We start from the raw sequence: 17934 nt of genomic DNA, 5'->3' as shown, positions 1-17934 counted from the left end.
ATAGAAGTGGACACCCAGGGAAACTTCCGCTGTAAAATTGTCGGCGCTAGTATCGTGCGTTGAATTAAAAAAGCAAATCCAACAATCCAAAACAAATCCAGCAACCCAAAATCAAATCCTAAATCGCTTATACATATAGATAAAAGTTTACCTATTTCAAAAAGTGGAGATAGCCTAGAGGATAAGGTGAATGTCTGGTAAGTTTACCTGCCTAGGTTCGAATCTGACGGGAAATTGGGATTGTTTTTTTTTTTTACATTACTAGAATAAAAATTAATTAAATTTGTCAAAAAAAAATCTCCGCAAAAAAAAAACAATTTCAATATTTACCGGTATTCGAACCTAGGCCAGTAGGAGTAAAAGGCATCGTCCTTGTTCTCTAGACTAATATGACTTTTCAATATACGAAAACTTATATCAATATAAGCTCTTTGAAATGTATAATAATAATTATTAATTTTTTTATGAAGGTATAAAAAAAATTATTAGTTAAGACTCAACTCGAAAATACATGGTAGTTGAGGCGCAAACATGTAGTTCATCTATCTTCCGGTACGTTGTGGTCGCATGAGTAATCTGCGGTGTCACTTCTATTTGTAATTATTCAATGGTAACACTCATGAGATTGTTGATGTGTCAAAGTGAATGTTTTGTTTACAAAACAAACACAAACAATTTTTTTTTTTTGAAATAAGCGGAAAAATGAAAATAAAAAGAGAGTTTTGTAATTTTTTGATGAAAGATAATTTATTTTGAATGAAAAACAATTTTTTTTCGTTATAATAATGGAAATAAAAGTATTCTCAAAAGAAATTTAGCTGGTGGTTTGACAGTCTAACAATCTCTGACAATAAATCGTTCCTAAATGATTTGTAAAAAATCCAACGATTTCTAACAATGACACTTCAACAATAATTTTTGACATAACAACGATCGTTGACTATTGTTAGAAAAAGAACGCACCTCAGAGAAATAAAATAAAATGCACGACTGGGCGCACGTACTTGCTCTTGCAGTTGAAACCACTTTTATGTAAGTTTACTTGTCAAAATCGTTAGAGCCGTTTTCGAGTTAGTTGGTGTCATTTAAAAAATATGTATAGGAGCTACACTTTCTAAGTGAGATATAAAAAAAGAAAAAAAAAAACAAATTTCATAATTCCATAAAAATCATCTGTACCTACCAAATTTGAAGAAAATCCGTCCACCCGTCCACAGACGGACGGACGGAATTGCAAGACCCACTTTTACGGAGTTCTCTCCATCATCGTAATGTTGGTTTTGATTAAAAACCCCAATTTTTTTTTCTACACGAAACCAATACTACTTGCCCTATCTATAGAGCAAGTCGAAAGCGGTTTTATGATCGCGTCTTGGACACGTTTTGGTTGCGTCTTTGACGCGATTTGGAAGCGTCTTGGACGCGTTCCGGACGCGTTTTGGATGCGTGTCGGACGCGTTTTGAAGGCGTCTTGGACGTGTCAGTGTCGGATTTTGGATGCGTTTTGCACGCGGTTTGGATGCGTCTTGGACGGATTTGGATGCATGTCGGACACATTTTGACATGTTTTGGACGCGTCTTGGACTCGTTTTGGACGCATTTTGCACGCGTTTTGGATGCGTCTTGTACGTGTTTCGGACGCGTTTTGGGCGCGATTTGGACGCGTCATGGACGGATTTGGACACGTCTTGGATGGATTTGGACAGTTCTTGGAAGTGTTTTAGACGCGTCTTGCATATGCGTTTTGGTTGCGTCTTGGACGCGTTTCGGACTTGTCTTGGACGCGTTTCGGACTTGTCTTGGACGCATTTTGGGCTTGTCTTGGAAGCGTTTTGGACGCTTTTTGGATGCGTCTCGGACGCGTTTTGGGCGCATCTTGCACGCGTTTTATAAGCGTTTTGGAAGCGTTTAACAATGAATAGATCAACTTTTTTCATTGATAAAACCTAAAAACTCACCTGAGAATTTTTCTTAGTCTGTCTGGGGCGCCCGCCGTCAAAGAATTCCAGCTGTAAGGGCCTTTAGACAGCAAAATTGTTTTATTTTAATGTAAAACAACAACATAATATTTGCACAAGCAGTTTATAATAAAAAAGGAATTTTTAAGTCATATTCTTTGATTTTTGAATGTTTCAAGAGAATTATTTTTTTTCTAGATAGGCAGCATTTGAATTCTCCTCCATATCGCACCTCCGGTGGTACAACGACGTAAGTACAAAAATGTTGATTCTTCAGAAAACTCGATTAAACATTTTGAAAACGTTTGAAAACAATGTAACGGTCCAAAGGAATTTCTGCCCCCTGGATACAAATAGAAAATTTTCAATTGGGTCTTTGTTTCATCGGAAGGAAATACCTTTTCTTGAAACTATGGCATACTTAACTCAGAAAATTCAAAATTTGCACTTACGTCGTTGTTCCACCGGGGGTGCGATATGTATTTGCATTTTCTTGTCATTTATTTATCTTTTGGATGTACATTATTATTTGTTGTTCAATTTTCATTAAAAATTGCGGTTTTATTGACTTAAGGCCCTTCCAGCAAGAATCCAGGTAAGTTTTCAGGTGTTATCAATGAAAGAAGTTGATCAGGGTTAATCCAATGCCTTATCACTTTGTTGTATCCTTATTTAAGTTTGAATTTTTAAAAAATAATAGACGAATGGTAAATGTTTCATAAATTAATTTATCAACACCACATAAGAACAAAAATAAAGTGTTTTTTTTTTAGAAAAAAAGTACTTTTGGTTTTTTGTTAATTTCTGGAAAATGACAAGCTTTTTTTCTGTATCTGGTTTTCTGTTTAAAACAAATAAGAGCATCGAATTTTAAAAAACTAAATTGGTACTTAATTACATAAAATTAAAAAAAAATTAGTTTAAAATTTTTTCCAGTTTTTTTTTCAAAATTTTGATTTTTAAAATTAATTTTCCAAAAACTATGCTAAAAAATGGCTCAATTCAATTTTTTTTGTAAAAGACAATTGGCTTTACAAGAAGGTATATCACGTTATTATAGGTGTAACCGTTGATTTTTAATAATTTCTTTCCAAATTAAGTAAATTTTTTTTTTTAATTGCCCTTCCCCGCTTAACGAAGGGGAATAGACCCCCCCTCCCATACGATTTTTTTCCTTGTCTCGAACCAACCTACACGCACTAGCTTTTTGACACATTACTGCTGAATCACCCTATAAAGTATGTACCTATATCGTAAGTAAAAAGCTGCCTGAAAGCTACCATGAGATTCACCATAACATACTTAATAAATAACCATCAACATAACCTATATAAAGTTTAACCCTTAGAAATAATTCTCATCAGAACGAGAATTGTTCATCTGTCAAAATAATTATGCCCACGACTGTAGTTGTCTGTGGGGTTAATTGTGAAACACCCTATAAATCCAAAAAGTAGTTCAAATAACAATCAATCCTTCTATCTTCTAACTTTAAATCCATAAACTAACTCGAGTACAATAATAATAAACAAAAAGATTACCCCATTTCTGATCTTATCAAAAATTGAGTTCCAATTAGGTAAATGTTTTAATAAAATATAAAAAATACAAATGATCTAATTTGTTTATTGGCACATAAATAAAATACAAAATAAGTTTGTTGAACTTTTGATTCATGAACAAGATCAGAAAATTCACTATGTCAATAGGTTCCGCAAAACTGATTAACTGATAATGGTGTAACTCACAAGAAATAAAAAAAAAAGCAAAAGTGTTCACAATCGAAAGCTTTTTTCTCGCTCGACTTAGATTTCAAGACTTCCAACTTCCAAGCAAGTCTCGGACAGCAATTGTATAGATTTCGTCTGGTATAGTCGCGTGCCGCCACAAAAAAACTCAAGTCAATGCAAATTTGTATTAACCGCAAAAAAAGTTCACACAACAAAGTATCTTGAGACTTGACGGGCGCATAGGAATACCAGTAACGTTTATGTTCATTCCGAGCCAGAGGAAAGCATAACTTTGGTTAGCTGAAAAATATTGGTGGTAGATGAGAACAAACTTGAGCTTTTTTACAACAGTTTCTTGTCGACAGCCGAGTGGGTTCGATCGTTTGTTCATCCGTAACGTTTGGTTCGAAGAGATAATAAGGTCGTTTATAATTTCGATCTTGAATTAACTTAACAAAGTGACTCAAAGATACTTTTTGGGGAATGTTAAAAGATTAACTTTGAAAAAAAAAAATCAGTAAAAACAAAATTTGTAGGTGTGGCGGAACTACGTTAATCGTTCTTAAGAATTCGAGAACGAGTTTTTTAATACCCAGACTAACGACGTAAGTGTATTTTTAAGTGAATCAATTGATTTTAATTATTTACACTATCTGTGTGATGACCTGCAGAAGGTAGACGGTGACATCCGCTGATTTTTATTAAAATGGTCCATTACATTTAAATTGACTACAATTTACGCCTTTTGATTGTTTCAAAGTGAACATTTAGAACAGTGCTGTTGAAGAATTCGAACGTGTCATAATTTTTGTATAATTGTTGTTACTATTTGCGCTAGTTAAATCGTAAAATTTGATAAACAAATAACTAAGTCTCTTGGTGTGGGTGCAGGTAAGCTTTCAAAACAATGACTTTTTGAAAGAAAATTTAAGTGTAGGTTTTATGTTTTTACTACTCTCTAGTATAAACAATAATTAATGTCGCAAAGCGTTGTATTGCTTTGTCTTTGTAGCAACAAAAGTGACGCAGGAAAGAGGTATCTTAAATAACAATAGCTCATAGCACGTTAGAAAATTACCTTGATAAATAGTGACTTTTGCGGTTGATGATTGCTGTGGTTTTTCACAGTTCTGGATTATATTTTAATAAAGTGATCCAACAGTTCTTCGAAGCATTCTTAGAAATTATGAACAGTTTATAGATTTAGCGGAATCAAAAATTTCAAACAAAATCGTAAAAAAGTTCTTAAAGGTTTTCTCGGAAATAAATACAAAATATTTTCAATAACAAAATATCTGTGATCTAAAGGAAGTGAAATTTTACCTTTATCATCACACATCTCAGTCCGGTACTGTTGATACTATTATTCAAGTTAATTGCCAACCACATGAAATGAGCAATCAACACTCTTGGTATGCAGTGATATTCATTTTGGAAGTATGTATCTTATTTTGGATATAAAATACTAAATTGTTAAAGCAGAAACAAATTGTTGTGATTTACGAGGTTATAACTTGAAGGCTGGTGTTAAGATCAAAAGGTTGAAAAGAATGTATTTACTACCTATTGTATTTAATTTGATTGATATCCACCAGCAAATCGTTAAACAATAAAATTGAAAAGTTAAATTTTATGAACAGATTAAGCTTTATCATGCTTTTGAACGTAAGTGTTTTGGGATATTAAAATAAATTAAACTCAAGATTACAACCAAACTTAAACATGAAATATCTACGTGCAAGAATGCACAAAAAGTTTACTAAACAAGAAATCAATCCTATCATTTGTTTGGCAATGGAAACTTTAAAAAAAATTATAGCCTGTTTATCTCATTTAAAATTAGAAATTTGTATATGAAATTTTCTCATTTGACCTATTATTTTTGAACTATTTAAAGAATTAACTTCAAAATTTGTATATTTTTTTATAAACTAAATTATTATTAAGAAGAAAAACTAAAAGTTCAAAAATTCTAACGGCCATAATTTTCACAATGTTTAAAGTTGCAAATCTTCCAAAAATCGAGATATTTGACTTCTAAAACACAAAGCCTTAAATAGTCACTAAACTTATAAGAGCAAATACTTTTGACCCAGTAGAGCACTTTATTTAAATTTTGTTCCGACAAAAAATTGTGTTTATTTTTTACTAATACTTGATTAACATTGAAATAAATAATAATTAACCTGTTTCTTGTTGTTTTGGACAAAATTTGATATGATCTGATCTTACACAAAAGATTTTGTTTTGGGGAACTTCACACATGATTCATATTCTGCGTTTTTGTCATTATTATTTTGGTTTTGCTATGAATAAGGGAAAAAATTTAAATCTTTTAACCTAGGACTTGGACCAAGTTGACTTTTTCTGTGTGTCACGTTATGCGGGAATAATTGGAAAGTGAATTTCGGCACAGCTATCCAGTAACTAACTTTTGGTAAAAACTTAGTTTGAAAATAGGTGCATTGTGGCCTTTCTATTATTATTTATTTAGTTTTTCAAAAGTAAAACGAATCCAAAGTCTCGAAAATATTTTTTTCGTTAAAAATTTCTCTTGTGATCTTAACGCCACAGTAAAAAGAATTCAAACGATCGACTTAATAAAAAAATTCAAGAACTGGTATTATTATTTATTAAATACCCAATAGAAAAAGTGTCACTAACAGTTAATTTTTTCATTAGAGAGAAATGTTCCGCATACGCCCCAGTGACCGTTTAAGTTTTATTTTAAAAATATGATTTATCATATTAATTAATAAAATTGAACACGTAAAAACCGACAAATAATTAAGACAAATTTTAATACTTTATTTATCATACTCTAAAAAATGTACGCCAAATTATTAAAGAAAATGCTCTTAGATATTTGTTTTTAATTTTTAAATAATGTAGTTTTTCAAGAGAAATTGAACAAATGTGGTGCTAAAGCTTTGAAAATTATTTTTTTGTTTTAGAAAATCTTGGAATGAATTTTGTATAGTTTTTAGCAATTTCAGCAAGAAAATACGACCCAGACAAACAAGTTTAAATTTTATTTTAATTTCATTCATTAAAAATGTTTATATTGATTTTACTAGGTATTTGGTATAGACTGAAATAAATAACAGGAAACCTGTTCAATGCTGGAATTTACCATGATCTCTTTACTTTGGAAGACATTGTTGTTTTAGACATGATTCATAATTTTTTATTTTTCGGTTTTCTTAACCACGATGTATTATTTGAAGAAGATTTAATGTTCTCAATAAAACAGTTTGAATCGCTTTCACTCACTTTTGAAATTTTGTATTGGTGTTAGTAATTATCAAATAAAAATTATTTAATTTTGAACGATAACATTTTGTTTGACATTAAATTTTTATGTATTAGTGATTTTAAGTCGATTCTGATTTGAAATCGAAAAGAGAATTCTTCTTCTTAAAAGCGTTCTAGCTGTCATGTTTTTGTGAATAAAACACTTTCAGAAGGCTTCTGAATTAGTGAGGCGGCTTAGCATTAAAAAAGAGCTCCATTGTGCACTTTGTGATAAAAAAATGAAATTTATATCATTGGTAGTACTCAATATAAGAGTTATTTTGAGATATTGGGCCACGTTGTATTTCATCCAGGAGGGTAGATACAAGAGCTTTTCTGTGTTGCACCCGCATTGTTGCATATCATAGTATAGCTAATGAAACCTTTTTATTAATATAATACATGATTTCAAGGTAATTTTTATCGCCGGATCGAATAAAACCAATAGCAATATGCCTTTACCGTCACGAAAAAAGTTATTGCAAAATTTTTGGCATACACATAGTCCAAAATGTCTCCGTACAGCTACAATTTTTTTAATTTTTTCCTTAAAATGCTGAATTTAAGATATCAAAATTTTTTGTAAAGTATCCGGAATGATAGAGAGTATATCAAAAAATAAATGTTAAACAAAATTATACCATTTTTGTTTAAAAAAATTAAAATAACAAAAATTCATAGTGCAAAAAAGGAAAAAAAGGAACTAAAAAGTCTCCGTACAGTTTATTTTTGTGACTAGTTTGTGTTGAAAAAACTATAAATAAAAGTCACTTTACTTAAGGAAGAAATAAATTTATGACTAGTAGGAGTTCCTCTGATCTTGACCACTTCCTGCACTCTGTTTCTAATCGAATGGACAAGCTTGGCGGTCTTATCTGGAGAAATTTTGTTCCATTAGTCAAGTAGGATCGTTTTGCGGTCTTTTTTGTTGGCTATTGTATGCTGACGAACCTTTTTTTTCTACGTTAACCCATAGGTGCTCAATAAGATTCAGGTCTGGAGACGAAGCGGAATGTTTAACGTTCGTACTAACATTGCACAGCAACCATTTCTTTACTACTTTGCCAGTATTTGTGGGAATATTGTCCTCTTCGAACGTAAAATTGCTTTCGAGACCCAGTTTTTGGACACTTTCCTAAAGAATTTTCAAGTTTCCAAATATCCTTGGTATTTTCTATGTAAACAAGGTTTCCAACGCCGGAAAAGGCCATACACCCTCACACAAGTATCAAATTTTAAGGATTCAGAGCAGTTTTGGACTTTCAACACACCATACGGCGTCCATCTGAACCGAGGATGTTGTATTTATTATTTCGATATCTTAAATTCAATATTTTAAGGAAAAAATTTAAAAAATTGTATCTGTACGGAGACTTTTTGGACTATGTGTATACAAAATTTTATCAGCCTACCACTTATTTTCAAGGAGTACTTGGTTATATTTTGGCTCTTGTTCTTTAAGTAAATGACTATTTATAAAGAGTGCACACTTCAAAATCCATTAATAATAGCTGTGTTTTATTTTCCTCGTGATCCAGACAAGATCATTGTTTTTATTAGCTTCACAACAAAAGTAGGATTTTGTTTTGTTATTGTTTCGCAAATAAATTCATGATTTAATCTGGAACATTTTTTTACATTTTTTTTCCCTTAACTATATCTAATCACAACTGGACATCCGGGTCTGAACACCCCGAGGACAAGCTTGTCAGCAGACTTTAAATTAAGTTTATCCATGTATAATATTTATTTATATTTTATAACTTAGTCATTGTATAAGGTTAGGCCCCCTCTGTGCCAACAAAATTTTGTATCTATCAATGAATCTTAGACATAAGTTAATTTTAAGTCAATTGTAAATAACAAGTTCAATAAAAACAAAATTGAATTTAATTGACTATATCTACGCCAGAATTTTAGAGATGGTGTGGGGCAGACACCAAATTTCACTTCACTTTAATAATTAAATAATATTAATTATAACCGATAATGCACTTTTTAATCTTTTTTCACACAAATAAATTTAATTCTTTTATCGGTATTATGTAATTAAAAACAATCAGCTGTCATGTTGACAAAAAAAACTTTCCCAATTTTTTAGGGAAAAATTTCTTGCCTAACTTTCCAGTCAGCTTTGTAATAAAATTACCTAAATTTGAAGGATTTTTTTGACAGTTGACCAATCAGAATGCGAGAAATTGCCTAAATATTTAGTCCCTAACGTTTCTGAACCTGCTCATTAATTTTCAGTTTAATAACAAAATGAATTAAAAATATTAACTGTTTACTTTCAATCATTCCGGTGTACTTGTATTTTGTTTGCAAGAATGAATAGAACCAACAGTTCCTCCCAAGTCGGAAGGGTTAAGGTGATATGCAAAATAATACAATATAATTATACTATAATAATCAACAATTAAAAAATATCAATTGTTTATGAACAACACCGTGATACAATAAACATTAAATTGCCCTAATTACTTCACCAAAATAATCTTAGAAAAATAAAAACCACAGCAAATAGTTTGTGTTCTTTTTGGCACTTAATAATGGCATCTTCATCTTTTTTTTTATTTTAATTGACTAAATTAAACTTTTAATCAATTGAATATTGAATAGAATTGGCTTTGATATTTTGTAAGGAGCGATTTGTAGTTACCTATAAAATTTTAGTTTTTAATTTTGATTTGATTTATTAAGCACGTTAAAATCCTTACGTTACAGGTAATTTTAAATATAAATAAATATAAATATAATATGAACTATAAACTTCTTGCGACTCAGCATTGCGATACAGGTACCGACTTGTTTATTTATTAGTTATTACATATTCGCTCACTTTTTTAAAGATGCCTCAAATGATAATTTAGTTAACAGAAAAGCCGAATTATAAAAAAAAAATTAAAATACCTACTGACTCAATTATTCAAATTTTACATGTTTCTTATCAGTTAATTCGTTTTAATAATTTTAATTATCTATTTGGACTATTAACTTATTTCAAATGATCATTATACTCATACTGTGTAAGAGTTCAAACGACCTAGTCCATTTGAAATAAACGTGGATATTTACATTTCTTATCAAATACCTAGATTTAAACTTAAACGAGTAGATCGTCAGCAACTGTAACATGTGTCTAATGATTTTGCACTATTTTTGCCGCTAGACAGATTGTAAACACAATAGGTGGTAGTTTGCAATGATAAGTCTTATCAGTCTGGAACTTTTTAGCATTTCTATTTTTTTAAACATGATTTTATCTAAATTTTAATATTTCATTATTTAATTAAATTATTTAAGGATTATTTTGGAGCACAAGAGCGATGGTGAAACAAAATGGTCACGTAAATGAAGGTTACTATGGAACACTTGGATCAACTACCTCCATTCCAGGGGAATACAAAAATGGCTCTACAACAGTTTCAACGATTAGCTTAAATAATAGTGAAGTAATTATACTTTTTTATTTATAAAGTTCAATTCCAATATCATTTCCTCTTTTAGAAAGCTTCAAGTGAAGACCATCAGCAATCCCCCGATCCCGATGAAACTACCAAATTAGGTCGTGACCAATGGAGCAATGATCTAGAATTCCTAATGTCTTGCATAGCACTGTCAGTGGGATTGGGCAACGTATGGAGATTTCCCTTTACAGCTCTTGAAAATGGCGGTGGAGCTTTCTTGATTCCATACATCATTGTCCTGTTCCTCGTCGGGAAACCAGTTTATTATATGGAAATGATTCTGGGACAATTCTCCAGTCGTGGCAGTGTTAATGTTTTTGATTTTTCACCAATCATGAGAGGAGTTGGTTATGGTCAAGTTCTTGCCACAGGGATAGTTACAACTTATTATGCAACATTGATGGCTTTAACGTTGCGTTATTTGGTGGCATCATTCTCGACAGTTCTGCCATGGAGTTACTGCCGTGAAGAATGGGGAAGTGCATGCATCGATTCAAAAATTACAGGAAACGAAACTATTTTGGAAAACGTGACAAGAGTTCCTTCAGCCCAATTTTATTTTACGTGAGTTTATCTCTCAAAAGTTGATGCCCTTTTCTTGAATTTCTTTTCAAACTTCGAAATTTATATTAGAAATATAGTTCTTCGTGAGAAATCTTCAATTCATGATGGAATTGGCAATCCCAGCTGGGAATTAGCTTTGTGTCTGTTAGGTGCATGGATAATGGTAGCAGCGATTATGATTCAAGGCGTAAGGAGTTCGGGAAAAGCGTCTTATTTTCTGGCACTTTTTCCATATGTTGTTATGTTAATTTTACTTATTCGGGCATTAACTCTGCCTGGAGCATTCGATGGAGTTCTTTATTTTATAAAGCCACAATGGGATAGACTATTGGATCCGAAAGTATGGTATGCAGCTGTGACGCAAGTTTTCTTTTCGTTGGCCATTTGTTTTGGAAATATTATCATGTATGCGTCGTATAATCGATTTGGACAAAACGTTTATAGGTGAGATATTAAAATTAAAATATGCCAGCGGTGTACTGCAACTAATATCAAAGAACCTCCTTTTTTTTGGCTGTGACCACAATCATACTGAAGGACTGTTTTCCTGCCTGGCACAGTAGTTATAAATTTTAATGATTTTTAAGCGTTATTTTTTAATTATTTATTTGGAAATACTTTAAAAAAAAATACGTTACAGGGCAGGTAAAAAAATCGAAAAATCGAGATATTAATGAGATATGACATTGCGACGAAAAAAGTAAGTCTCGCAATTCTTTCTGTCTCCATCTCAAACCATTTTGATTTTTTTAAAACATATTAAAAATACAAATCAAGGGTCACGGTAGTGCCCAGCCAAGTTCTCTAGCAACTTTGGCATTACACCTTTATTTATGTACAGGAAACAACTCAAGTAATTTTCGACCAAAATCTAACAAAATATGCCAGAAATTTCGAACTCGCTCCATTTGTTCAACTAGTCAATAACAAACTCTTCATAAAATTTCAGCTACAGTAGATGACGGATATAAGAAAGTCTCATATAAGAAAAACACGCATATAAGACAGACATTTCAAAACACCATGCACATTCTCATTAAATTGTGTGTTAAATTTACCTCATATAAGAAAAACGTTTAAAAGAAAAACACTGATATAAGAAACCTATTCTGATATAAAATCTCATTCACTACATAGAAATTTAAACGTCTATAAGAAAGTCTCCAGTATATAAACATGCAAATGATGCAAAGTGTAACTTCCACAAAATTTCTAAATCCAGCCTCATTGAGTTGCCAAAAAATTGACAAACTGAGGATGAGCAAGAAAGAAAAAAACGCCCACAAATTGTTTGTGTTCGTTTGGTTCAAAAATGTCATCTAAGAAAAGAAATACATTTTTTATAAAAACGAAACAAATATTATATGACTTATAATAGAAATTTTATTTCTTATATGCAATTTGTATTTACATAAGAAAATTTCTTTCTTATATATATTTTATTTATATAAGAAATTTTCTTTCTTATATACACTTTTTTCTATAAGAAAACACGGATATAAGAAAGGAATTCTCTGGTTTTTTGGACTTTCTTATATCCGTCATCTACTGTACTTAGGATGAGTAGTTTCTGAGATATATGTAGCTTCAAAAATCGCAAAAACCGTAACTGAGTCCCACTCACTTACTGACACATCATCAAAATTATAAAGAACTTCCCGTTATCGTAGAAATTTTTAAAACGATGTGTCTTGTGGTGCATACAAGGTACAAAATTTGAGATTTTCAATTGAGGGGGCGTGGTAACGGGCCGTTTTCCCTGAATTTTCATCAAATTTTAACAGCACTTCTGTAGAATCTTGAAACTTAGTAGAATGGTAGAGCAGGGCGTTAATACAAAGGAACAAATTTAAAATTTGAGAAATTTAGCCAGGAGGCATGGTAACCGCCCAAATTCGCTGAAATTTTACCAAATATTATAGATCACTTCTGATAGAATCTGATATAGCTTGGTAGATCTAATGCAAAAGAAATATTAAAAAAAAACATTCTCTAATCAGAGGGCGTGGTTCGCACCCTCAGATATTCGAAATATATAGGTAAAAGACTGGTACTTTATATAATCACACAACTGCCTTAAAAGAATTATCAAAATATCAAAAACTTGAGATTTTCCAGGGAAAGGTGCTGGAATAAACAAATAATATAAATTTAAATTTTTACAGCAATACCTTGTAAAAGTGTACCAAGTTCTAAAGTTTGGTTTTAAATTTGTATCAATTAAATTTTTGTTGTTTACTTGGAAATTTTTCAAATAACATCCAGGGTGAATTTCATAGTCGTTACTCAAGTCAAGATTTTTCTCAACTTAAGCATTCACTTAAGTAGAGTAAAATCTTGACTTGACAAAATATTTCTTTCAATCAAACTCACAATGAAATTTGACTGATTTGAAACTATCATCTAAAAATATATATTTTTAATAATTCCCTATTCGTTTATTTCTTTAATGTTAAATATCGTCTATTGCAACCACAACAAAACCAAATCGAGGAAAAATTATTAAAAAAAATACATATATTTTCAGATGACAGCTGGATTGAGAACATTTTTTCCTCAAGTCGAGATTTTACTTTACTAAACAATCAAAATATATTTGATACAAATTTAAAATCAAACTTTAGAACATGGTATACTTTTACATCTCAGTACTCTTTGTGCTAGTTATGTTTTTGTTATGCTAATTTTTTTTAACGTATTGATGTTTGAAATATTGTTGAAATGCGTGGAAAAAAAATTTAAACGAAATACCAATTTATTTTTAAACATTTTTCGAAATTTTGTTATACAAAAAATTATTTTTTTAGAAACAATTTTCAAAAAAAAAATCCGAAAATTCTTTGTTAACCAAGAAATCAAATGGCATATTTCATTTGGAAATGTTATCGTTATTTAAAAAAAACTAATTTCAACACTTTTTTTGTATGTTTTTTAGCGCATTAATCGGACTTTGAATATAAAATGTCATTTCCATCTTTAAACTCAAATATCTCTGCAACCAAAAATGCTTCATTTAATTAAGAGGCAGTTTAAAAAAAAGAAATAATTTTTTTAAATTTTTGCATTAATTTTATATAATTATATTTTTTTTATTTTTAAATCAAACTTTTAGAGATGCCAACATTGTAACAACTCTGGACACTTTCACATCCCTTCTTTCTGGCGTGATTATTTTTGGAATTCTTGGCAATCTTGCCTACGAAAGCAACACAACCGATATCAAAAGTGTAGTTAAAGGAGGCACTGGTCTTGCTTTTGTATCATATCCCGATGCAATTGCCAAATTTAATTTCGTACCACAGGTAAGCTTTTCGTAAGAATTTAATACATTCAAGCTTGATATATTCTGTATAGTGATCCAAAAAGTTTAGCTGTTTTCAGTATTATTTTTCCTCATGTTGTTTGTCCTTGGAATTGGCAGTAATGTTGGAATGGCTTCGTGTATCATGACGGTGTTGAAAGACAAATTTTCATCGACCAAGAATTGGGTTATTGTGATGATTATAGCCGTGGTTGGTTATTTAGTTGGATTGATCTACATTACCCCTGGTGGACAGTTTCTTTTGAACTTTTTGGACTTTTATGGAGCGTCGTTTGTGGCATTGGTGTTGGCAATAGTGGAACTAATTGCTGTTGGTTGGATATATGGTTGGATTTATAATGATTTGATTCTTTTTCTGGTTTGCACCAACTTTTAATTTAATTTTTTCAGGAGTAAAGCGTTTGTGTCAAGATATACACTTCATGCTCGGACTTAAAACAAGCATTTACTATCGCATTTGCTGGGGTATTGTTACACCAGCCGTAATGGCTGCAATTCTTGTGTACACATTTGTGGATTACAAGCCCTTAGATTATAATGGCTATATCTATCCTGATGGACTTTACGGTAATAATTAAATACATTTTTTCGTTCGATGTTATCAGTTTTAATTCAAATATAAAATTTAATTTACAGTTTTCGGTTGGTGTGTGTCAGCATTTGGAATACTTCAAGTAGTATTTTGGGGTATCTATGCAATAGTTCAGCAACCAAAGGGGACTTTACTACAGAAGATTGTATCAGCTTTTAACCCACAATCGGACTGGGGTCCGCTAGACAAAAGATTATACCATTCCTATAAACTTAATCAAAATGATACGAGTATCAGTGCGAGAATGTTTAGGAGGAATGGATTTTGGTTTAAAATTTATGATAATATATTTGGATAGATATAATTTTAAAAGATAAGTTAAATGTATTATAATCTAGCGAAAATTTTTGTTACTAAGAATAAGTTAGAAAAATATAATCGAAATTAATATTTCATAATTTTGGTCAGCAAGATTTGATTTGTTTTCTTTGAGTGAAATTTGGAAAACCACTTCTGTGAAGCGTAAGTTTTAATCAATCTGTGCCATTTTAATAAGTTGTAGAAGATTGAATATATTTGATCTTTTAAACATTATAATGACAGGAAAAGAATATTTTTATATTTAAAATAAGTGACAAAAAATCAGAAAAGTACCTAAACGTGAAACGAGCAATAGCCACTTATTTAGCTAAAGATGTTTATTTTTACTTGCTCTATACTTTAAATCAAAACTAAATTTACGATGATGCCTGAAAAGTGGGTTTCATCATGCTGAAAAATAGATTTTTTGTTGCCTAGAAAGTGTACGTCCCATACAAAATATTTGAGTTATTCCAATTTTCTCTGAAAAGCGCCTTTATTTAACTTTGTACATATAAATAAATCAAAGCAATTGCTATGCAACTGCATTTTTAATTTTCCACAAAAATTTCAAAAAAAATTGGCGTTTAAACAAAATTTTGTCTGTCATGTCATCTCTTCCCGTACCTATATCAACCAAATTTCTTCCTAATTTGTATAGAGGCAGTTATTATTCACAAGTCATGTAACATTATATACAGTGTTTTGAGATGTAAAAGCAAGAACGTTCGTCCAAGTAGTGCATTTTATACTCTTAAGTGCTGTTTATGATTTGTTGACCTTTCACGCTAATCGCTGAAATATTGACAATAATAAACCAATCATCCCAAAAAAGTGGAAATATTTTTATAAAACCTCAAAAAATATATTTTCTTTAATTTATTTCATTATCTTTTTAATTCGTTTCTATTATTATTAAATATTTAAAAGATAATATCCATTACAAAACTTTTAATTTAATTTCACTAAAAGGTATGTTGGTACATGCAAAATTTGCATTTTAATTAAAGCATTGAGTGACAATAAAATCTTTTTGAGCAATTTTCGTTTAAAAATAAATTAAAATCAGAAAAACTGATTGACAGTCGTGTCAATCTTTTCACCTTAAATCGTATTCCATCTATACGATTTTTTTAACTGAAAAATGTTCAAATACGCTGTTTTTACTGTTTGGTGATTATTAATCGTTCTTATTCCTAAAAGTATGCACCTCATAGAAACTCTATAATATTTTAAAATTTGAAAATATAATTGAAAACAACATTGCCGTTACAGTTTGATGTCTTCTTCAAGTCAAAAAAAGGTGACGAAATAAACTTCCTTTTAGTTATTTAAATCATGATTTGGATTGAATTGGCTTGTTATGGAATATTTTATTTTTATTGATTGCTGTTTATAATTAAATTTCAGTATGATCACTTTAAATGAGTTTAATTGATTTGATATCAATATATAAAGTGGATTCTTTATTAATAAGCGTATATAGGTAATTAATTGATAATGATGTGTAGTTATTTTTATACAATCAATATAGCGTTTATTTGTTATTATTACAAAAAATCCTAAATGATAGACTATTTAAAAAATGTTTACCACTTCGAGACAACTTGTGGTCTAGTTCATTAAAGTAGTGGATTTAAGAATCATATTGCTTCGGAACACAATCGCTGCTCTTCTGTTTTGATGAAGTGAACTATCATGCATACAATATTTAATTGAAAGTTAAAAATTGAAATATCCTCACTATTAAAATTAAACACCATCCTAAAAAGGTCAGTACTTAAAGTCAAGATATTAAAAAATTGAAAATCATGTCAAGGGTGGTATGGTTAATCCCGAAAAAGCCTTTTTTGACAAAAATAGCCTAGAGCTTGTAAAATATAACGAAAAACTATTTTCTAGCATAAAAAAAAAAATAATAAAAAAAAGATGTTGAAAACTTTTGTCTATCTGCTTTTACATTTTACTTTTTCGAAACGAGGCTTTTGAAAAAATCGAATTTAATTTAATTTTTTAATTTTTTATACATTTTTTATGTAAATTTAAAAAAATAGAGAAAAAGAAGAAAAAATGAAATGCACGACTTGGTCTTATGGTAAAAGTAGCTCTATCTAGGTTTTTAATTTTTTATGAAAACAAAATTAGGGAAAATTATAATAATTTGATTTGATATTATGATAATGAAATATACATAAGGTGTGTTATAATAACACTGTGATAGTTTTTAGAACTTTTTTTTTGCAACAGAGCGGAGACACATCGATTCTAGTTAATTCGAGTATGCTGAATTCAGTGGTGGCAACCGTTTTGAAAGTTTGGCTCAAGTTTTCGAGATATTTCGAAAATAAAATTTTAGGTCGGGACTATTAAAATACTGATAATTTCGAATAATTAAGTTTTTTTTAAACAGTTTTTAGTTTAGAGAAAAGCTATTCCTGTATATAGCTATATGTTTAACACTATTCCAACCTAGATTGTTATGTTTAGGTCGCTTACAAACATTTTATAAACAAAAACTTCACTTTTTCATGTTTTTTTTTTATTTTGTTGACTTTCAAAGCCTTTAATATGGAGGCAATTTGAGTTTAACATTGATTCGGGATATTTTATATTATTTAAATAGCATATCATTCCAAAAATGAATAAAATACTGCAAACCTGAAAAAGTTCACTAGTGAAAATTAGTCTATTAAGCTACGGAAATGTA

General features: G+C 30.3%; 1 protein-coding gene across 6 annotated transcripts; it reads left to right on the top strand.

The window, feature by feature from the left end:
• Positions 1-3806: 3806 nt before the first annotated feature.
• LOC129917869 (sodium-dependent nutrient amino acid transporter 1) lies at positions 3807-15334 on the top strand. 6 transcript variants are annotated; one of them, XM_055998059.1, is made up of 8 exons: positions 3807-4293; positions 10286-10434; positions 10490-11013; positions 11083-11457; positions 14126-14315; positions 14385-14661; positions 14726-14902; positions 14972-15334. In XM_055998059.1, the coding sequence occupies exons 2-8, from the start codon at positions 10309-10311 to the stop codon at positions 15223-15225; spliced, it is 1923 nt and encodes a 640-aa protein (XP_055854034.1). In that variant the 5' UTR covers positions 3807-4293; positions 10286-10308; the 3' UTR covers positions 15226-15334. The 6 variants fall into 6 exon arrangements, with proteins under 6 accessions (XP_055854034.1, XP_055854036.1, XP_055854035.1 ...); XM_055998061.1 differs by lacking the exon at positions 3807-4293 and adding an exon at positions 4452-4579; XM_055998060.1 differs by lacking the exon at positions 3807-4293 and adding an exon at positions 4834-5125.
• The last annotated feature ends 2600 nt before the right edge of the window (positions 15335-17934 follow it).

The sequence above is a fragment of the Episyrphus balteatus genome, chromosome 4, assembly GCF_945859705.1.
Source record: "Episyrphus balteatus chromosome 4, idEpiBalt1.1, whole genome shotgun sequence".
NCBI lineage: Eukaryota > Metazoa > Arthropoda > Insecta > Diptera > Syrphidae > Episyrphus > Episyrphus balteatus.
Note: the sequence above shows the minus strand (reverse complement) of the source record. Positions and strands in the feature narration are given on the sequence as shown.

Bases quoted from the DNA above. Each gene is read 5' to 3' on its own strand.
- LOC129917869 (XM_055998059.1), top strand. From the start codon at position 10,309: ATGGTGAAACAAAATGGTCACGTAAATGAAGGTTACTATGGAACACTT. The intron at 14,316-14,384 runs GTAAGCTTTTCG...CAAAAAGTTTAG, and splicing joins AATTTAATTTCGTACCACAG to CTGTTTTCAGTATTATTTTT. The intron at 14,662-14,725 runs GTTGGATTTATA...TAATTTTTTCAG, and splicing joins TGCTGTTGGTTGGATATATG to GAGTAAAGCGTTTGTGTCAA.